At 45.4% G+C, this 21,198-nt stretch overlaps 3 protein-coding genes across 3 annotated transcripts in view; 1 reads left to right on the top strand and 2 right to left on the bottom strand.

Annotated features, from left to right (window-relative positions):
• DNAJC17 (DnaJ (Hsp40) homolog, subfamily C, member 17) overlaps window positions 1-5,004 on the bottom strand; it is a 32,478-nt gene extending 27,474 nt beyond the window's left edge. Inside the window, exon 1 of the mRNA XM_004687912.2 lies at window positions 4,806-5,004. Within this exon, the coding sequence (XP_004687969.1) occupies window positions 4,806-4,883 (78 nt within the window). The 5' untranslated portion in view covers window positions 4,884-5,004. The remainder of the gene's footprint in view (window positions 1-4,805) is intronic.
• A 96-nt stretch (window positions 5,005-5,100) lies between these two features.
• On the top strand, window positions 5,101-12,391 carry ZFYVE19 (zinc finger, FYVE domain containing 19). Its single transcript, XM_012728624.1, has 11 exons — window positions 5,101-5,283; window positions 6,954-7,075; window positions 7,249-7,299; window positions 7,651-7,769; window positions 7,870-8,015; window positions 8,348-8,474; window positions 9,873-10,076; window positions 10,503-10,585; window positions 10,888-10,986; window positions 11,110-11,237; window positions 11,322-12,391. The coding sequence occupies exons 1-11, from the start codon at window positions 5,230-5,232 to the stop codon at window positions 11,398-11,400; spliced, it is 1,212 nt and encodes a 403-aa protein (XP_012584078.1). The 5' UTR covers window positions 5,101-5,229; the 3' UTR covers window positions 11,401-12,391.
• An 89-nt stretch (window positions 12,392-12,480) lies between these two features.
• Window positions 12,481-21,198, bottom strand: part of PPP1R14D (protein phosphatase 1, regulatory (inhibitor) subunit 14D) — a 13,980-nt gene continuing 5,262 nt past the window's right edge. The window contains exons 2-4 of the mRNA XM_004687558.2: window positions 13,291-13,374; window positions 13,056-13,088; window positions 12,481-12,857 (exon numbers count right to left, since the gene is read on the bottom strand). Of these exons, the coding sequence (XP_004687615.1) occupies window positions 12,765-12,857; window positions 13,056-13,088; window positions 13,291-13,374 (210 nt within the window). The 3' untranslated portion in view covers window positions 12,481-12,764. The remainder of the gene's footprint in view (window positions 12,858-13,055; window positions 13,089-13,290; window positions 13,375-21,198) is intronic.

The following is a 21,198-nucleotide window of genomic DNA, read 5'->3' as shown; positions in this document are numbered from 1 at the left end:
CATTTGTTGTTGCTAGTTGTTTGAAGATGTGCCATTCTCACTGGGGTGAGGTGGTATCTCATTGTGGTTTTAATTTGCATCTCCCTTATTATGAGTGATGTTGAACATTTTTTCATATGCTTGTTGGCCATCTGTCTCCCTGCCTTTTGAAGGTTGAATAATTTCTACTGTATGCACATACATTTTGTTTATCCAGTCATCTGGTCATGTGGGTTGCTCCAACCTTTCGACTATTATGACTAGTGCTAGTACGAACATGAGTTCATATATATGTTTGAGTGCCTACATCAAACTAAAAGGTTCTGTACAGCAAGAGAGACAATAATCAAAACAAAGAGACATCCTACTGAATGGGGGAAAATATTTGCACACCATACAAGTAAAGGATGATGTCAAAGATCTACAAAGATCTTACAAAACTTAATAAAAACAAAGCAAACAACCTGGTCAAAGAATGGGCAAAAGAACGGAAAGGAAATGACTCCAAAGAAGAAATGAAAACAGCCAGCAGGCATATGAAAAAAATGTTCAACATCACTAGTTAGCAGGGAAATGCAAATCAAAACCACAATGACGTACTACCTCTTTCCAGTAAAAATGGCCCACATTTAAAAAAAAAAAAAAACACAGCAAATGCTAGAAAGAATATGGAGATAAAGGAACCCTCTTACATTGCTGGTGGGAATATAAACTGGTCCAACCACTATGGAAAACTGTGTGGAGGTTACTCAGAACACTAAAAATATATCTGCCATATGATCCAGCAATTACATTCCTCGAATCTACACAAAGGGTGCAAAAACACTAATTTAAAAAGAAACCTGGAGGCCTCCCTGGTGGTGCAAGGGGTTAAGTTTCAGCACCGTGATGCTATCTGCAGTCTCTGCAGGAGCCTGATCCTTGGCCAGGGAAGTGATCCACATGCCTCAGCAGACCTCTTCTGTCTCTCCCACTATTCCCCTCAGAAGTATATTTCATAGATTTGCCTGTTCTGCTACCCACTCTGTTTCTGGTGAATCCTCTCACCCCAATCCCACCTCTCTGGCCTAAACCCCAGCTCTTGTATGCATAAATAAATAAATCTTTAAAAAGAAAGAAACCTGCACTCCTATGTTTATTGTAGCACTACTTACAAAAGCCAAGATATGAAAACAACCTAATGCCCCCAAATACAAAGAGGTCAAAAGTTGTGGTATATTTATACAGAGGACTATTATTCAGCAATCAAAAAAAATACAAACTCTTGCATTTGTAGCAACATGGATGGAGTCAGAAGGGGAAAAATAGCAGATGATCTCACTTATATGTGGAATACAGAGAAACCAAACAAAAAGTCAAGAAAAAGTCAAAACTAGCAGCTGACCTGGGTCTTTCCTGGTAACACAACAGTTTAGTTAAAGCACAGCACTACAAAGCTGGCTGCAGTCTCTTCAGCATGAGTTCAATCCCCAGCCAGGGAGGTGACCCACATGGCGTGGCACAGCAGACCTCTCGTGTCTTACCCACTGCTCCCCTTAGCAATGTACTTCATCAATCTGCCTGTTCTGCTCCACACTCTGTCTCTGGTGAATACTCTCACTGCCCCTGCACCTCTGGCCTATACCCCAGTTCTATATTCATAAATAAATAAATCTTAAAAAAAAAAAAACTAGCAGCTGACCAAAGAACTAAAGCATACAGTAAAGGAGGAGGTGGAAGAAAGGGCAAAATAAGGAAGGGATGAACATAAGGGAATATGATGGATCACAAGTTACTCAGTGGTGGGAAAACAATGAAAACTACAACAATGTAAGAAAAAAGATAAACAAAATATCTGGTTTTTTTTTAAAAGTATGGATTAATAAAATGAAAACTGTCAGTATAAAGCAAAAACAAATGACTAAATCCCTGCTTTCCTTATTTGAGGTATATGCCCCAGTGAATTTACTGGTTCATATGGCAATTCTATGTTTAATCTTCTGAGAAATCACCACACTGTTTCCATACTAGTTGTGCATGGGCCACTGATGCCTGAAGTCTTATGTTTGCTTAACTCCCTCATCTTATATATGAGGATACCAGGCACCAAGAGTGGCACTGAATGTCCCAGATCTCCTGATTCTCATGCCAAATTGCTGCAGGAAACTCTGTTGATACTGTTTTGTTCATACAACAATTTTTTTTAAAGATCGATTTATTTATGCATACAAGAACTGGGGTACATGCCAGAGTTGTGGGAGGTGAGAGGATTCACCAGAGACAGAGTAGGGAGCAGAACAGGCAGACTGATTGGAGTACACTGCTGAGGGGAGCAGCAGGTGAGTCAGGAGAGGTCTGCTGTGCCACATGCTTTCTGCTCCTTGGTGGGGGATAGAACTCATGTTGTCGTGGCTGCAGAGAGCTTCATAGTGCTGAGACTCCAGGGAGGCCCTCTTACAACGAATATTTATTAAGAGCCCAAAATGTGCTAATCACCAAGGAAGGAGCTGCTACAGAAGTGAATAGATCAAATCTACGCCCCATATCAAAGTGTAGAGGTGAGTAATACATGAGACATAAAATGAATGCATAAGTGCAAACAAGTGCTGCAAAGGAAAACCCCACTGCTGTGAAAGAGAATAACAGGCAAGGCCTCCAAAAAGAAGTACCATTTAAGTTGAGTTCTGAAGGATAAGTGAAAGTAACCCAAGTTAACAGAAGGGGAAGAAATGTATTCCTGGGAGAGGAAAAAGCATGTACAAAAGAGTAAGAAATTCTACTGAGTCTTTTATTAAAAGTGCAATAGGGCTTAAGGGAGCACCGTGATCATCATCCCATTTTCTGTGAGGTCTGTGAAGATAATACATCAGAGGGGTGTCACAGGTAGGAATAGAATAAACCAGACGCAAGGAGACAAGGCAGATCCTGGATCTGCATCTACTGACAAATGACCACTACAATAAAGTTAACCAGAGGATCCAAAGATCCCAAACTACTGTCCAAGATTTATTTTTCTTTACCTCCCTCTTGGCCTTGGTTCCAGATAAATTTGACTATCCACTCTCCCCTTTCTTGGAATACCCTTCCTCCATCTCCACACATCCAAAGCCTGACCATTTTTCATGACTTCAAAATTTCTCCCTCCCATTCTCCTAAGGGGAGCAGCAGGTGATACAGGAGCAAGAAGCAAACTTCAGCCTACTCTAACAAGCCACAGCACTAAGCCTACAGACCTCTTAAGGATCTTACCATGCTATCCTTTGTACTATCATTGTGCCTTCTCTATTAAAAGACAGGAGCAGCACCTGTTACCCTTCACAGAGTGCCTTCACACATACCCCTTAACTCATCTCAGTGATAACTGGATCTCAACTACCACTGGTCTCTTGTCCAGCCAACAGCCAGTCCCACCTGATCCTGACTGGTCACTCTTCTACTCACACCCAACTCATGTCACACTGATGTTGAGTATTTTCTTCTAAATCTGATACTGTCATTTCTCTTATTGATACTTATATCAATATCTTACAATTGCCTTCCTCAGGAGTTCTAAATTTCCTGGCTGGCTCTGGTGTGAAATGTCCAAAATAATTTCTCACTTTTAAAAAAAAAGATTTATTTATGTATTTATTTATGCATGGAAGAACTGGAGTGCAAGTCACAGGTGGGGGTGGGGGTGGGGGTGTGTGAGAGGATGCACAGGAGACTGGGTGGGGAGAGGAACAGGAGGACTGACTGAAATACACTGCTGAGGAGAGCAGCAGTTGAGACAAGGGAGGTCTGCTGCACCATGTGGGTCAGCTCCCAGGCTGGGTAAGGAACCCAGGCCAAAGCATTGGTGACAACACTGAGACTTAACCCCTAGGCTACCAGGGAGGCCCTGTAATTTCTCACTATTAATGAAGTACTAATTAAACAATTTACCAATGTGGAATACTTAGAATAGTCCCCAACAAAGAGTAAGCATAATATAGGTGTTAGACATCACTACTACTGAAATCTTAAGACTCTGAGGCATGTGTGACATGCTTTTGGTGTGCCATACACATCCCTATCGCCCACTTAGGATTTCAGCTGCAAATGTAGGAGCAACCGTGCAGGCTATCAGCATCCCTGCTTACAGCCCTATGCATCTCCCTGCTTTCATGCCCTGGAGGTTCATGTTCTCGCAAGCTCACTCAGTCCATGAGCAAAGCAGCATATAAGTACAGGGGCATTTGTTGGCATGAACATTTCATCTGATGGATGACAGCCTCTTTCCTACAGTGCTACAACTGCCACCATGATTCACAGGAAGAAGAGCACCGAAATCTTAGATACAGAACTCTTAGATACAGAAATCTTAGATACATTAGTGTCCCACTTGCTGGCACCTTTATTAGCATCACTCTGTGGAACGACAGGCTCAAATGAGGGAATGAAAAAGGAGTAAAGAAGCCTTAGGTCAGCCTTCCTTCCGCCCAGGCTCTCAGGCCGCAGGAGAAAGTGAATGAAACGCCTCAGGGCAGAGTTAAGACTAGCGGAATCAGAAGCCGAGACTGCGCAGGCGCAAGAAGAAAGCCGGTGTTCTCTCAGGCTCACCGCGCGGCCTCTCCTCGGCAAGGGCCACTAAGAGCACAGTAGCCCGCTTGAGGCGCTTCCCTCCAGTGCCCACTTCCTGGTGAGGTGCTGGTGAGGCCCAGGTAAGGTCTGGAGCATACCTTCTGAGGCAGTCGTCCGCTCCTCACTCCGTGCCCAAGGCCGTGCCCAACCAACCTGAGAAGCCGGTGCCAGCCGCGGACGAGACGCCAGGACCGGAAGGGCCGCTAGACGGGTCGGAATCTGGCCCTCCGCCTCACGGTTCTCACCTCTTTGTCTGCCGCCTTCTCCTCGATACCAAGTAGAGCATACAGGTCCATCTGTAAGAGCTCCTTGGTCACCGCCATGGTTCCAAGCCTGACTGGGTCCGTACTACAACTCCCTAGAGTCTGAGCGTGCGCGGGGACTGTCGGTCCGCAACCCACTGAAGGCGCTTAGCCTCCTGGGAATTGTGTTTTGCAGCGAACTTGAAACTAAGCAGTCAAGTGGTGAATGAACTACGACTCCCAGAAGCCCCTGCTCCCGACGTCGCCTTAGTCCGGCTGGTGTGACTAGTCCGGATTACTTTGCGGTAGATCGAAACACTAGTGGGCGTGGGGGGCAATCACCGAGCTGAGTAAAGGGTCCAGGGTCATTGGACCTGGCAGGCGCAAGCTCAGCTCTGGACTCTGTGACGCCGCATGGGGAACCAAGATGGAGAGTAGGTGCTACGGCTGCGCTGTCAAGTTCACCATCTTCAAGAAGGAGGTAAGTCTTCTCTCCTCGGGGGATCGCGGACTAGGGAAGACGCGAAGTGGAGGGAGAAGCGCGATGTTGGTTTCAGGACCCCTTCTAGAGGTGTGGTTTTGAGGAAGTCACTGACCCTTAGTTGACATTTCTATAAAATGAGACTAACACTCCCATGCTCTTGGGATTGGTGTGAGGGGCCAGTGAGGTGCTGGGGGTACAAGTTCTAAACTCTAAAGCGTGCTTCTATAGTTTGCCAAAAGTTAAGCATCATTTTTTAGATCTATCAAGCCTAAGGTCCGATTGTTTTGCTCCACCCTGCTTCTCTGCACCCAGTAGTTATGCCTTGTGACCACTCTCCACCACCCCATACCCGTTATTCTCTGCTCAGAAACCTTGACCGTCACTCTCAGCCTACTGTTCCCAGCTTTCTTCAGATTACCGTCTTTATTCCTGCTCCCAGAAAAAGTGTCTCTTGTCCCCTGGTAAACTGCAGGCTTCCTCTGCCCCCGTTGTGGCAAGCAGATAGATAGGATGAATGAATGACATGTGAAGGACTCAGATCTTCACAAAACTTAGAAATCTAGATTTTAGAATCCGGGTTCAAATTTGATCGTGTTATTCACAGGGTTACCTTAGTTTGGGCAAATCATGTAATTTCTCTGACCCCATATAAAGCAGAAATAATAACGATGCTCAGGGTCTCCCTGGTGGCACAAAGGGTTAAGTCTCAGCACTATAAAGCTATCAGAAGCTGCTGCACAAGTTCGATCCTTTGGCCAGGTAGATAACCCACATGGTGCAGCAGATCTCTCCTGTCTTGCTGCTCTCCACTCTGTCTCTGGTGAATCCTCTCAACCCCCCACCCTACTACACCTCTGGCCTATACCCCAGCTCTTGTATGCATAAATAAATCTTTAAAAACAATAAGTGATGCTCATAAAATAATGTGTATACAAAAGTAAAAGGCAAATTATTCATCTGAGGCATACAAGACGGGAGGGAAGAGGAAAGGGGGTTCAAAACAGGAGGGAAGAGCACAGGGGATTTTGGTAACAGTTCACGGTTGATGTGATGAGAAAATTATGGGACTACACCTGAGGGGAGAAATCAAATATTGTACAAAAATGAACAATGATGTAAGAAAATTTTAAAAAGATTCATAATTTCTTTAAAAAATAACTAAAATAATTAAAACCAATAATGTGTATCAATTGTGAGGGCTAAATCACATGATGAATGTTAACCACTGAGTTTGGTGCCTGGCACAAAGTTAGTGCTTAATAAATGAAGGCTATTGTCATCCCATCCTGAGTCCTGCCTTCCTCCATTTGTTCTCTATCAAGGAAAGGGTGGGCTCTGCACTCTCTGATTCTCTCTCTTTAAATCAGGGACCTGAAGCATAGGCTGTGGCCTGTCTGTTTTCTGCATTCCTTTGTCAGAGAATTAAAGACAGGATAGAAAGCACGGGAATTTTGCATAAAACTGTTCCATTTGAGTGAGACAGGTGACTGAGGTATCATTTTACCCACAATCTTTGTCTCTGTCAATACCTCAGGGGCCCCACTCCTCTTCTCCCAGCAGCCAGTCAGAACTTCTCTTGTCTTCTCTCTGTTGTGCTTGGAGAGTTCCAGGGAGGACTCTGGCAGGACAGGTGAAAGACTGATCCTTTTGCTTCATGTTTCTTATAGTATGGCTGTAAGAATTGTGGCCGGGCCTTCTGTTCTGGCTGCCTTAACTTCAATGCAGTGGTGCCCCGGGCTGGGAACACCCAACAGAAAGTCTGCAAGCAATGTCATGAGGTTCTAACCAGGTAAGATGGGGGCATGGACAAGGGCTCAGCCAAGCATGGTAGTGGGCAGCTGACCATCCCTGAAGCCTTGTGCTCTGTGGCTAGAGGTCAGTTTGAAAAGTATTTGGGGCGGGGGGAAGGGGAGCACTGACTGGCAGATGACAGGACTTTTGACACTAGCTTTCTCATTATAGAGGATCTTCTGCCAGTGCCTCCAAGTGGTCACCACCTCAGAACTATAAGAAGTAAGTGCTGAAGAGACAGAGACAAATGGGGCTGGGGAAAGAACAAGGGAGCCAGTGGATTCTCTTTGCAGCCTCTAGAGAAACCAGAGTCAGGAGGGCACCCCCCTCTCAGGGTCCTCTCTGTCCTCTTGGACTTAGAAAGCAGCTCATCAGCTCTCCCCAGTAAAGGTTCTTGGTAGACCTGCTCTGACCCCTCCCACTGGTCAGCTGGGTTGCTCTACAGAGCAACATGGGCAAGCAGCACAGAAGATCATCCACTGAAGGCCGCTCTCGATGTCCAGAAATGAGTGAATGGGTGTCTTTATGCTTCCCTCTGCTTTCTTCAAAGTCTCTTATCTCTTATCCTGCTAGGCGTGTAGCAGCCTTGGAAGCCAAGCAAAAGCCCAGCACTCCCCGGAACCAGGGACTGACCCAACAAGACCAACTCATTGCTGAACGCCTGGCACGGCTCCGCCAGGAGAACAAGCCCAGTGAGTGGGAACAGGGAGGTTGGCCTAATGTACACCATCTGGGGCTCCTAGGACTGGGATTTCTTTTGGATCTTACACGATTCTGCCGTGTCACTTACAGAGTCAGTGCCCTCACAGGCAGAGATAGAAGCCAGGCTAGCTGCACTGAGAGATGAACCCCAGGGCTGCATTCCTTCCACCCAGGAGATGGAGGCACGGCTTGCTGCACTGAAGGGCAGAGCTCCAACTTCTCAGACCCCCCAGCCGGTGAGTGCTGTGGTTCAGGAGGGAAAGGAAAGGGGTCTGAGGGTGAGGACCCATAGAAGCCCAGATACATACATGACTATGTACTTTGCGGGAGTTGGCATGGCCTCCCACCCCTACCTCCTGATTCTCAGGCCTGCCCCCAGGCCAAGAAACCAGGAACAAGCAGGATTGGGTGGGGAGGAAACAGTGGCTCCCCTGTTGGGGACTGTGAGATCTTCTTAATTATGCAGCCTCTGGACTAATCCCTTTCTCTGAGTTTGACATCATCCACCCTGACGTAGGCTGTTCTGGGCCTTACCGTGTGTCTTCCCCCCACCCCACTTTCCATGGAGGTTCCCTCCTCTGAGCAGGCACATCAGCCACCAGACACTAGGACCCAGGCCCAGCAGGCACAGGATCTGCTGACACAACTGACAGCTGAGGTGGCTATTGATGAGAGCTGGGAACAAGGAGGCCCAGGTAACCCCCCAACACCTGGCTCCCCAGAAACCTGCCCCACCTCTTTTCCCAGATGGGAATGGCTTCATTGTCCACCCTCAGAGAACAGTCAAAATTATAAGACCTACCATTGATTGTTAACACCACTGACAGCCTAGTGGGTAAATGTCCAGGCTTTAAAACCAAACAGTAGCTCTCCTTTCTACCATTTAGCTACGTGACCCTCACCTTTACCTGACCTATGTAAGCCTCACTTTCTTCATGGATGTATAGATGGTAAAACCTATCTAGCCTGAGAAGTCATGAGGAGTAAATGATTTAATTCATCAGCCCTTGCGACTGTCTGCCTCATAGGAAGCGCTCAGTGAATGGTTTCTGTGATGGTGATGATGATGGTACAGAGGAGGAAGACTTTAAGTTTAATTCAAATTAAATAGAATTAAACATTCAGCCCTTTAGTGGTACCAGCCACATTTCAAGTGCTCAGTAGCAACATGTGGCTCATTGCTACCATCTTGCACCACATAGATACCGACCATGATACAGCATGTTTCCGTTATCATAAAAAAGTATTATTGTATGGTGTTGTTTGAAGATCTCAGGGCAATGGTTCTCACCCAAGAATGATTCTCCCTTCAGGGCTTATTTGACAACATCTGGAGACTTTTTTTGGCTCTCATGACTCAGAGGGTGCTAGATGACTCAGAGGCATTTTGTGAGCAGATGCCGCTCCAGGGAAGCTGCTCAGCGTGTCCAGTGTCCAGGACAGCCCCAGGCACAAAGATTTATCTTGTCCAACATATCCATAGAACCAAGATTAAGAAGCCCTGTTTTAGAAACACAGCCTCATTGACTATCCTTAATAATCCTATGAGGTACATACTACTACTATCCAGTTTCCATACATGATAAAATTGAACCCTGGTGAGCTTCAGGAACTTGACCAAGGTTACACTGCTCTGCAGTGGCAGGGCTGAGATTTGAATCCAAAGCCGTCAGATTCCAAACCCTTCATTCTGAAACTCTGAGTTAAAGATGACCGTATTAGAACCACCCACTCTGGTAAAAGTCCTTTCACCTAGTGACAAGCAACACTTCAGCTTCTCTCTTGTACCTCTGTGTTAATTCCAGCCTATAAGGCAGACACTAGCTAAGCCTTTGCCTCCCAAATCCCGATCCTCAAGATACATACCCTCAGGGCAGTGTGTTAAAACATCAGAAGGGTAGGAATGGACGTGATTGACAAAATATATCAAGATCTAGTTTTTTCACATTTCATTTGTCATATAAGCCACAGAAGCAAGCGCTGAATGAAAAGCTGATGACTTATGGTTTGGAAAAGTTGAGCAATGGTCTCAGATGCTTCTCATGGGGGATCACAGAAGGTCTCTGCTTCTCTGACTGCATCACTCCTTTCAGCAACGTCTATCCACAACCAGCTCAACCAGGACGGCCCAAGGGGCCAGAGCACTAATTCCAGGGCCTCCTGTACCTTGGAGGAGGAAAAGAGCAGACTGCTGGCCGAGGCCGCAATAGAGCTGCGGGAGCAGAACGTGCAACAGAAGCAGGTCCTGGCCATCGCCAAGCGACTGGCTGTGCTCCGGGGACAGGACCCCAATAGAGGTAGAGGCTGGGAGACAGTCGTGCATTTGTGTCCATTGGGCAAGCCATCCCCCTTCCCCTCCAAACCAAGCTCTGCAAAATGCTGCACTCCCTGTCAGGTGCTAGTGGGCCCTGTGCCTGTGGGTCTGTCAAGCTCACCCAGAGCCAGGAGGAAGGTGCCAGGGTAAAGCAATGGATAAGGACTAAGTGCCACCATCATGGGGCAAAAGACCCTTAGTGTCTTCAGGTACAGAGCCTTCTGTTCCTAACCCCCAGCCCTGTAGGGGTGGAAAGGGAAGAGCAGGGTCTGAATAGAGCTTCTTGGCTCTGGAACAAGTATTACTAGAAACCAAACCAGCTCCCACAGCAAAAGTTGGACCACTCAGGCAAACTCTTTCCATTCCTGGTCTCCTCACTCCTCTCCTGGTCCCACCTCTCTTCTTAAAGTGACCCTTCAGGACTATCACCTCCCAGACAGTGATGACGATGACGAGGATAAGGAGACAGCCATCCAGAGGGTCTTGCAACAGGTGGGCCCTGCCTTACCACCCAACCACACCTTTTCCTCTCCCTGCCTCCCTGCCTCCCCCCTACCTGGCCTCATCACCCTGCCTCCACTCTGAGCTTGGATGGCCTGTCACTCTGCAGCTCCAGTCCCAGCTGCAGCCCCACTATCCCTGCGACTCAGACCTGCCCCCTGACCCCTTGAGGTGGGGAATCAGCAGCCACGGGCAAAGGAAAATGAGTTGAGAAACGAAAATGATAGCACAGAAATACTGGGAGGGGGCTCTGGGCCAGGAGTGGGTGCTATACCTCTTCTCCCTGTCCACAGCTCACTGAGGAAGCTGCCCTGGATGAAGCAAGTGGCTTCAGCATCCCCGCAGAGCCATCTGTCCAGCCCCAGGCCCAGTCCTGCAGAGCAGAGCCTGAGGTAAGAAAAGCCTCAGACCACACCCCCAGATCCCTTCCAGCCTGAGTCCCTACTAACGAACTGCTCAGGCAGCAACCCTCCCATACCCTAGTGGGTGCCATATTTACCCTCTGGTCCCTGAAGGCCCAGGACATAGTCCCCAAGCCTGAGGCAAAGGAAGAGGAGCTTCCTTGGTGCTGTATCTGCAACGAGGATGCTGTCCTACGCTGTGCTGGCTGTGACGGAGACCTCTACTGTGCCCGCTGCTTCCGGTGAGTGCAGGGATATTGTTCTGTGTGACTGTGAGGGCTCGAGATTTGACTGGAATTCTTGACCTAAATGTCTTTGCTCCCCAGGGAAGGCCATGATGCCTTTGAACTTAAAGAACATCAGCCATCTGCCTATCGCCCCCCACATATCGTCTGCGAGCACTGAGAAAACATGGATCTCCCAGGAAGGCAGTCCCCCCGGCTAGGGCACCACCTCAGGGTAGCTGGTGAAAGAATGTGTCAGCTTGCTAGATGTGCCTTTTCCTGAGCCTTGGTATCTCCGGAAGGAGGAAAGATCCTCCATTCAAGACAACTACTGGAGGAATCAAAGGGAAGGCAGAAGTTGGGAGCTCTCCAGCATTGAAACTTAGACTGGGAGGGAGAGGCATGAAGGGAAAAGACCAGACTGAATCTGAAGATGAGTCTTGAAAACTGGCTCCAGTGCCCAGACACTTAGTGGATCTAATAAAGCACGTTAAGTCCTTGGGCCCAGCCTCATTTATCTCTTGAATCCTGTATGTCCCAAATCTGGATCCTCAAAGAAGTGACTAGAACAAAGTCCTGTGCAATGAGGGAAAACGTTGAGCTATTCTGGATCCAGGCAGAGACAGTCCTCACCCCCATCCTGGTATCCTCATACACAGTAGGCACGCATGTTTGTGCTGGGCAGCCCAGCTCAGGTCCCAAAGCCCACCACTTTGTGCTTTTCAGTCTCCCTAGTACATAATGTGTGCATGAGCAGTGAATCCATATGCTGCTTCCTGCCTTATGCCCAAAGGACACCGCCCCAGTGCTCCTGTTCCAGCCTACCTGTCATTCAGGCCCACTGTCTATTTCCAGAAACACCCTCCTGTCCTGACTCCCAGCCTCACAGCTGTGCCCTTACACCCCTCTACTTAGCCCCTGTTTTTTCTCTTCCTGCCTCTGCCTGGAGCCAGCTCAAGGAAGTCCTTAGCCTGGGACCTCCTGTATCATTTAGAGTGGAGGAAATGAATCTTTCCTGATGCCTCCAAGGTTTTTTTTTTCCTGTACCTCTCCTTTGGGACTCAAGACTTATCTTTGTCATCTAGGCTTCTGTTGGTGATGTTAAGATGTGTGTCTTAGCCGCATGCCCTCTGCTTGGCCTCTGGGCTTTAATAGATTATGATACTGAAGCAACTGGGACCTTGATCTTTGCATTCTAATGGATGGATGGATGGACAGACTGAAGGGTGGGTGGGTGGAATATATGGATAGAGCCTGGTGACTCAGGATACTGGCTTCAGGTATATCACTTCACCCTTATTCTCCCCGTCCTCACACAGATATGTTTCACACTCCATTCACCTAAAGGTTTTATCCTCTTAGCTGCCAAGGAAGACATTAGATAATGGCCATGACTGGCTCCCAGAAAATCCAGGAATTAGGTGTGACAACTTATACACTGGGGTGTCCAAATATCCCCCCCGATTATCCTCCACAGTTGTCTGTCCCAAGAAGTCGTTTTCCTCTCAGTCCAGGATCCAGAGGTTCAGGGCAGGCCTGGCAGTGCTAAGGTTGCTGAAGGTGGTCATGAGACTTATTCTGGGGCCGACTGAGTCTCCGGAGTTTCTTGAGTTCACTGAGCAGCTCAGAGATAAAAGGCTGAGAGAGAAACAGGGGTAAGATGAAGACAGAGTGGCGACCACATTGCCCACCCTAGTCTCCCTAAGACCCCATGTCCCTGAATTGGCAGGGAGGGGTGGGAAGACCAAGGGCCACGCCTTTGTTGCAAACACTCCCCTTCATTGGCTACCTCCCCAATAGGTCTCACCTTATCCCCACCAATGAAACATCTCTTACCTCTATGGGCTGGGCACAGTTTTGGAGAATATCCTGAGTAGAAAAAAGCAGAAAGTGGGTCCCACGTCACAGCACCTTCCGACAAACCTCCCCTAATCTAAAACATGCTTTGCTGTGAATTAGCTCTCCCCACTCCACTCAAGGAGGCACAGCCTGGATGCCTGTGTTCCCCTTTGTCCTAGCTTCCAGCTTCCATCTCCCAAACCCTGGGCCAAGATCCAGCCCCCCATAATACCTTCAACTGAGTCTTCTGCTCTTCTGTGGACAGATCCATGAGCATCTCCAGGTCAATCTGAGGCTCACAACAGATTGGATTATCCTGTTTGGGAATCATATGGAGTTCAGAGGACAATGACCAGCTGATAATGCAGTCAAGGTTACTGTCAGGACTCTCCTATTTCCCACCCCACTGCCCATATTCATCCCTCCCCCCACCCATCCATTCAATACCATTCTATTCCATTCCACCTACATACTACCTGGAACAGTGCTAGGGTTCTTTAAAAAAGAGTATTCGGGGCCCTCCCTGGTGGCACAGCGGGCTAAAGCACAGCACTAAGAAGCTAAAGCCACTTCAGCATGAGTTCGATCCCCACCCCAGAGGTGACCCACATGGCATGGCAGCCCTCTCCTGACCCACCCGCTGCTCCCCTCAGCAGTGTACTTCATCAATCTGCCTGTTCTGCTCCCCACTCTGTCTCTGATGAGTCCTCTCATCACCGCTGTACCTCTGGCCTGTACCCCAGTTCTGTATGAAATAAATCTTTTTTTTTAAAAAAAAGAATATTGACTCCAAGAATTATATACATTGTCAGTAAGGATGTATCATGGCATAGGTGCTTTGAAAATCAGTTTGGCAGTTCCTTAAATTGTAAAAAAATAAAGTCATCATCTGACCCAGCAGTACCACTCCTAAGATCCAGCAATCATGCTGTGTACTATTCACCCAAGTGTACTGAAAACATGTCCATGCAAAAACATGCAGATAAGTGTTTGTAACAGCTTTATCCAAAATTGCCCAAACTTGGAAGCAACAAAGATGTCCTTCTGTAGGTAAATGAATAAATTAACACATTCTGACAATGGAATGTTATTCAACAATAAAATGAAATGAAATGAGCTGCCAAGCCTTGAAAAGACATGGAGGAGTCTTAAATGGCCATTACTAAGTGAAAGAAGCCAATCTGAAGTGGCTACAGACTGCATGACTCCAACATAGACTCTCAGACAGGCAAAACTATGTAGATAATAAAAAGATCAGGAATTGCAGGGTTGGCTCCGGGGAATTGGGCAATGACAGGATAAATGGGCAGAGCACAGAAGATTTTTGAGGCAGTGAAACCACTCTGTATGATACTGTAGTGGTGGATACATTTGTACACTTATACATATGTTATAAATCCAGAGCATATAAAAATTCATAGCATATACAACACTCCATGGCATAGACAACACTAAGCATATCCATAGCATAGCATATACTAAGAGTGAAGAGTGAACCCATAAATGATGGACTTTGGATGATTGTGATGTGTCAGTGTAGGTTTATCTTAAAATGGGTAAGGCTGTGTAAGTGTGGAAGCCTGGAGGACATGAGACCTCTGTAAATTTCTGCTCAGTTTTGCTGTGAACCTAAAACTGCTCTAAAAAGTAGTCTTTTTTTTTTAAAGATTTATTTATTTATACATACAGATTGGGGTACAGATCAGAGGTGCAGGGGGCAAGAGGATTCACGAGACAGAGTGGAGAGCAGAATAAACAGATCGACTGAAATACACTGCTGAGGGGAGCAGCGGGTAGGTCAGGAGAGGTCTGCACCGCCATGTGGGTCACCCCCCTGGCGGGGGATTGAACTCATGCTACAGTGACTATGATAGCTCCACTATGCTGTGCTTAACCCGCTGTGCCACTAGGGCCCTTGTTTGTTTGTTTTCTAATGTGAACTCTAGGGCCAAGATTTATCACCAAAGACTTTTTTAGGTCGGAGTGGCATATGGTGATGACAGGTTGGTGCCACTTTCCTGATTCCTGCTAATGGCCACCATTGTTTTAGTATCATCAGCACAAGTGTTAATAAACCTAGAGAGGCAAACAGTATTACTATGAAAATATACTGTATTTTTTATGTGAATACAGTATTATTATGAAAATAATCATGAATCCCAGAATGGGTCTCTGCAACACCAGATGTCACCAGTACACACTTCAGTAATTGCTATCTAGGGCCCCCCTGGTGACATGGGGTTAATCGCAACACTATGAAGCTATCCACAGCCACTGCAGTTCAATCCTGGCCAGGGAGGTGGCCCACATGGCTCAGCAGACCTCTCCAGCCTTGCCAGCTGCTCCCCTCAACAGTGTATGTTAGTGGATCTGCCTGTTCTGCTCCCTACTCTGTCTCTGGTGAATCTTAGCACAACTTGCCCCCACTTCTAACTTCTAGCCTATACCCAGACTTATATGCATAAATAAATAAAAATAAATCTTAAAAAATAATTGCTGTTTTACTGCTTAAGATGGAGCTTCCATATGACCCAGCAATCCCACTCCTAGGTATCTACCCAAAAGACACAAAAACACTGATTCAAAAAGACACCTGCACCCCCATGTTTATTGCTGCCTTATATACAATTGGAAAGATGGAAATAGGCCAAATACCCAAAAGTGTATGATTGGATTAAAAAGATGTGGTGCATATACACAATGGAATATTACTTAGCAACCAAAAAATATAAACACATGTCTTTTGCAGCAACATGAATGGAGCAGGAGAAGATCAAAGGAAAAACACCAGATGGTTTCACTCATAGCAATATAAAGTACCAGGGGAGAAAATAATAATAATAATGAACACCTATATACCAGAGACATTTTATGGGTTTGGAGTAGAGAATGGGGTCAAGAACAGTGGGGGCAGGGAAGTTCACTAGACTTTGGTGATGGCACATGGGTGATTTGGTGATGGGAAGCCCACAGGGATTACAACTGAGATGGGAAAATGCACAAAATGATGTAAAAACAAACTACTACATTATTTTAAAAAAATGCTTCTTATAATGTAAATGTAGGTGGTCATCTGAGATTTTTAACCCTATGCTGTTCAATATTTTTTAAATTAAAATTATATGCTATTTAAATTTAAAAATTGATGTTTTACCCATTTTTCTACTGGGTTGTTCAGTTGTTTCTTACTGAGTTCTTATGTATTTATTTTTTATTATTGAATTTAGCACTAGTATTTCTCATAGGATGAAAATATTTGTGTTGGGGAGAGGAATTATGGAAATGATGTCCATTTTTACATAACTGAATCTAGTCATCTTTTCCAGGTGGTTTGCTTCCCTTTTTTATTTTACGGTTTATTTAGCTATGCATGCAATATCTGGGATACGTGCAAAAGGTGTGGGGGGAGGGTTAGAGGATTCACCAGAGACAGAGTGGGGAGCAGAACAGGCAAAGGTACTGAAACACACTGCTGAGGGGAGCAGCAGGTGAGGCAGGAGAGGTCTGTTGTGCCGTGTGGGTCAGCCTGACTTGGGATTGAACTCCTGTTGCCGTGGCTGCTGATAGCTTCTTAGTGCTGAGGCTTAAGCCCTTGTGCCACCAGGGAGGCCCCTTCCTTTCTTATTATTTAATTGTTATACTTAGAAAGTTCCTCCAACACTAACATGGATAAATATTTGCTATTCACCTTATGTTTTTCTAGAGGTTTGATAATTTCAATTTTTCCATAGTCATTTATCCAGTGACTATTATTAATCTGGCACTGTGAACTTGGGAACTTCAGGCAGTCAACGAAAAAGATCCTGCCCTTAAGAAGCCTGCATGTTAGGGACAAAGAGACATAATAAAAACATATTTAAGTTGCATAATTTGTTTAAAAGTAAGTGCTGTTTGGGAAACTTTGTAGATGCTGGAAAAGTAGCATATATCAACTAGGGTAATGGTCACATATGGCAAAGTACATCCAAATGCATAGTTCAAACAAATAGATTTTTATTCTATTCTCTGTCAATTATACTTAAATAAAGTTGATTTTTTGAAAAAGAAAGAAAAAGTCAAAGAAGCTTCACCTAACCTTTCACTCCTCCCACTGCCAACAGGTAACCACTGTTAAGTTTGGTCCGTTCATACCTTTTGAAAAATAAACAGTGCTGAAGTTCTAAGTTAGCCCTTTCACCTACACTTTAGACTTTCTAGTTCCCTTCCTTGTTTTCTGGCTCAGCTGAGTCAGCACTCATTCATTTAATGCATATTCATTGAGTGCATGCCTCTAGCATTGCCATGAGTGCTGAGGCCAGAACAAGACAGACAGAGACATCCTGCCCTTAGGAAGTGTACCTCTCCAGGGGGATACATACAAGTGAATCTCCATGGCTACCATAGAAGGTGGTAAACACTCTGATGAGGTACTATGGGAGCACTTTGGAGGAAACCTAACAAAGTTGGGGTGTAGGAAGTCACCTCTAATCTGAGACCTCTAGGCTAAATTAAGAATTAACCAGATATTGATGCTTCTTGTTGTAATGGAATAACAAGGACCAGATTTACTTACCTAACTCAACTAGAAAACTAGACAAAATATATGAACGATGCTTTCAGACTCTGAACAGCAGGTAGCTTAGTACTACCTGAGAGGGGAAATAAAAGAGGCAAAGTTTACAATTGCCCTGGATTTCATCCTGGAGACAATTTCCGAACACAGAACAAATAGGGAGACCCCACCCAGAACCTAGTGGTCTTGCTAAACTGACTTGACAGAAGTCAGAGTTCAGGATTAAGGTGGCTGGCAGTTGATGGACAAAGTTCTGAATAGGAAGAAGTATGAAGAAGAGACCTCTTGAAATCTGTTTATGGGTTCTCTTGAGTCTTTGCTGCATGCAAGGTACACAGTCACAGTATTACACTTCACAAGTCCAGGTGCTATGAGGCACTGAAGAAACAGTTGTCAGGAGAGGACACAAAGTCAAGGTCCACCCAGCCACAGTGGACAGTCATCACTGATCATGTAGGATTTCAACAGAGAACTCCGAAGGGCTGTGCTTTACTCCAGGGGTAAATTATTCTCTAGATTAAAGGGTACTCTATAGTCGCCCTAAAGCAGTTTAAAAACAAGCTTCAGAAGGTTCAAATTGAACCACAAGTAAGTAAACCACCTACCAGAACAAAGCCCATCACTCTTTAAAGGAAGACCAAAAAATCCAGTTACTCAACAACATAAAATTCACAATGTCTGGTTCCCAAACAAAATCACCGAACATGCCAAGGTACAGGAAATGTGCCCTGTAACCAGAACAAACATGAGTTAATAGAAGCAGACCCAGAAATGACAGGGATAATGGAGTTAGTAGATAAGGAAAAAATGAACAGAATAGTGAGAGAAAAGGAAGATGGGCGAAAGAACCAAACTGTGCATCTAGAGATGAAAAATGTCACACTTTATTTTTACACACACACCTCCAAATGAATTGTTTTTCATGAAGTATCCACTACATAACATGTAGAACCTGATTACTTCATACAGGTCATCACTGTAAATTTCAAATATGTGTTTAGACAACTTTTAATTTATTTGGAAGACATTAATTCCCAGTCTGAACTGATTTTCCTGCAAACACATTTTTTAAAGTTATCCTCTTTACATTGGGGAATGTTTACTCAATTCTGTCTGTCAAGAGTTGATATAGTCATTTTATCAGATTTTGTGTCTCTTCTGTTACTTTTCTAAATGACACTAAAGTGCTTAAAGAATGGTTATACCAGTTCTTTACTGATGCCAGTTTAGTAACTATTAGGGAGCTGTATATTTGAAAAAGCATATTGAACACCTTAAATGCATCGTCTATTGCCGTAGGAGTTTCAGGTCAAGCTTGCATTTCACCCTGAGCATTTTCTACTTGCTATGCAAAGTTGCATCATTGAGAATTAAAATTGCTGATCTATGTCACCTAGAACCTGCAATATAATACCCACGTAGCTTTCAAAAGAGGGTTGTGAGGACTCCCTATAATTCGAGATGGTAATCTGAATGATGAGAAAAATACAATGTTTTAAATAAAAATTTTATGGGATGGAATTAATAGCATATTTGACACTGCAGGGGGGGAGATGAATTGAACTTGAAAACACTGCAAGGAAACTAACCAAAATATAGCATAGAGAGAAAAAAGGTCTGCAGAAGTGGAAATAACAGAACAGAGCCGTGGTGTCCTGTGTAACAAATGGCCTTACATATGCACAATAGTGAGGGTGGTGCTAAAACTAAAGATCAACACCCCAGTTCTTGTATACATAAATAAATAAATAAATTTATTTATTTATGCACACAGAAATGGGGTAAAGCCAGAGGTGCAGGAGCAGTGAGAGGATTCACTAGAGACAGAGTGGGGAGCAGAACAGGCAGGTTGAGGAAGTACACTGCTGATGGAACAGCGGGCGGATCAGGAGAGGTCTGCCTGGCCATGTGGATCACCTCTGGGGCAAGGATTGACTAGCAGAAGGGCCACAGCTTGACTTAGCTTCGCAGTGCAGCGCTCCAACCCACTGCGCCACCAGGGAAAAAAAGAAAACTTTAATAATTAGAACTCCACATCTAAAAAAGTATCAGGTCCTTCTCTGGGAGCACAAGGGGTTAAGACAGCACTATGAAGCTCTCTGCAGCCACTGCAGCATGAGTTTGATGCCTGAGCAGGGGGGTAACCCACATGGTATGGGAGACCTCTCCTGTTTCCCCCCCAATCCCAACCCCACTCCCCTCAGCTGTGTATTTCAGTAGATCTGCCTGTTCTGCTCCCCACTCTGTCTCTGGTGAAACCTCTCACCATGGCACCTCCCATTCACCCCCCTACACCTGGCCTGTACTTGTATACATAAATAAATAAATCTTTTTTAAAAATAAAATTAAAAAGTACCAGTCCTGCCACCCAAACCCATTTTATATCCTTATGATATATAAGGGACTCTATGAAGGTAGACTGGGGCAGGGTGAGCCTGAGGGCTGTGTGTCTAGATGTCTTCTAAATATAAGGTGTGATTATTACTGAGTAAGATTGCTGCTGCAGTCTGGAGTTGAAAATATGGAGTCTATCATCCAAATACACATAAAATGTGCAGATACATCATGCAACTTTTATTGAGATGAACAAGTATGATAAACTTGTGTCTCTACAAGTGTTGATCCCTTGCCACCCCCTCCCCTCCATATTCCACCTGCCTCCAGACCTTCCTCCTGATTTCTCCACCTTAGGACCATCAATAGAACAAGGCTCAGAGATCAGTTAACAAATGTTTGTTCCAATGAGTCCTCAGTTAACATTATCAACAGGCTCCTGGAAAATACAACTTTAAGCAAAATGATACGTAAGGAAAGCAGGTGTTTGAATAATGTCTTTCACTCCCAGTCCACTGGGGTTGTCTTTTTCTCAGCAATGTTATAATGAAATGTTGAAATAAATTACATTTTTCAAGGACCTGCTGTATATTAATCAAAAATACTTTTTTAAAGTTGGAAGCTTAGTATATTGTTTCCTAAAATGTCACCACACTATGGGGCCTCCCTGGTGGCACAGGGGTTAAAGACAGTGCTATCAAGCTATCACTAGCCATTGCAGCACCAGTTCAATTCCCACCCAGGCAGATACCCCACGTGACACAGCAGCAGACCTCCATCCTAGTTCTTGTATGCATAAATAAATAGACCTTTAAAAGAAAAAAAAAAAAAGAGGGGCCTCCCTGATGGCTTAGGGGTTAAGTTTCAGGCTATCACTGAGATGGCCTGAGTTCAATCCCAGCCAGAAAGCTGACCCACATGGTGCAGCAGACCTTTCCTGTCTCACCCACTGCTTCCCTCAGCAGAGTATTTCAGTCAGTCTGCCTGTTCTACTCCCCACTCTGTCTCTGGTGAATCTTCTCACACACCCCCAGCCCACTTCCCCACTCTGTCTCTGGTGAATCTTCTCACACACCCCCAGCCCACTTCTCCTGCTCCTCTGGCTTATACTTTTGTTCTTCTTCGCAAAAATAAAAAATAAAATCTTTTTTAAAAAGTGCTCTTGGGCCCTCCCTGGTGGCGCAGCGGGTTAAAGCACAGCACTGAGAATCTGAAGCCACTTCCGCATGAGTTCGATTCCCGCCTGCCGCCTGC

Source organism: Condylura cristata, unplaced genomic scaffold (assembly GCF_000260355.1).
Source record: "Condylura cristata isolate star-nosed mole 26May11 unplaced genomic scaffold, ConCri1.0 scaffold00023, whole genome shotgun sequence".
Classification (NCBI taxonomy): Eukaryota; Metazoa; Chordata; class Mammalia; order Eulipotyphla; family Talpidae; genus Condylura; species Condylura cristata.
Note: the sequence above shows the minus strand (reverse complement) of the source record. Positions and strands in the feature narration are given on the sequence as shown.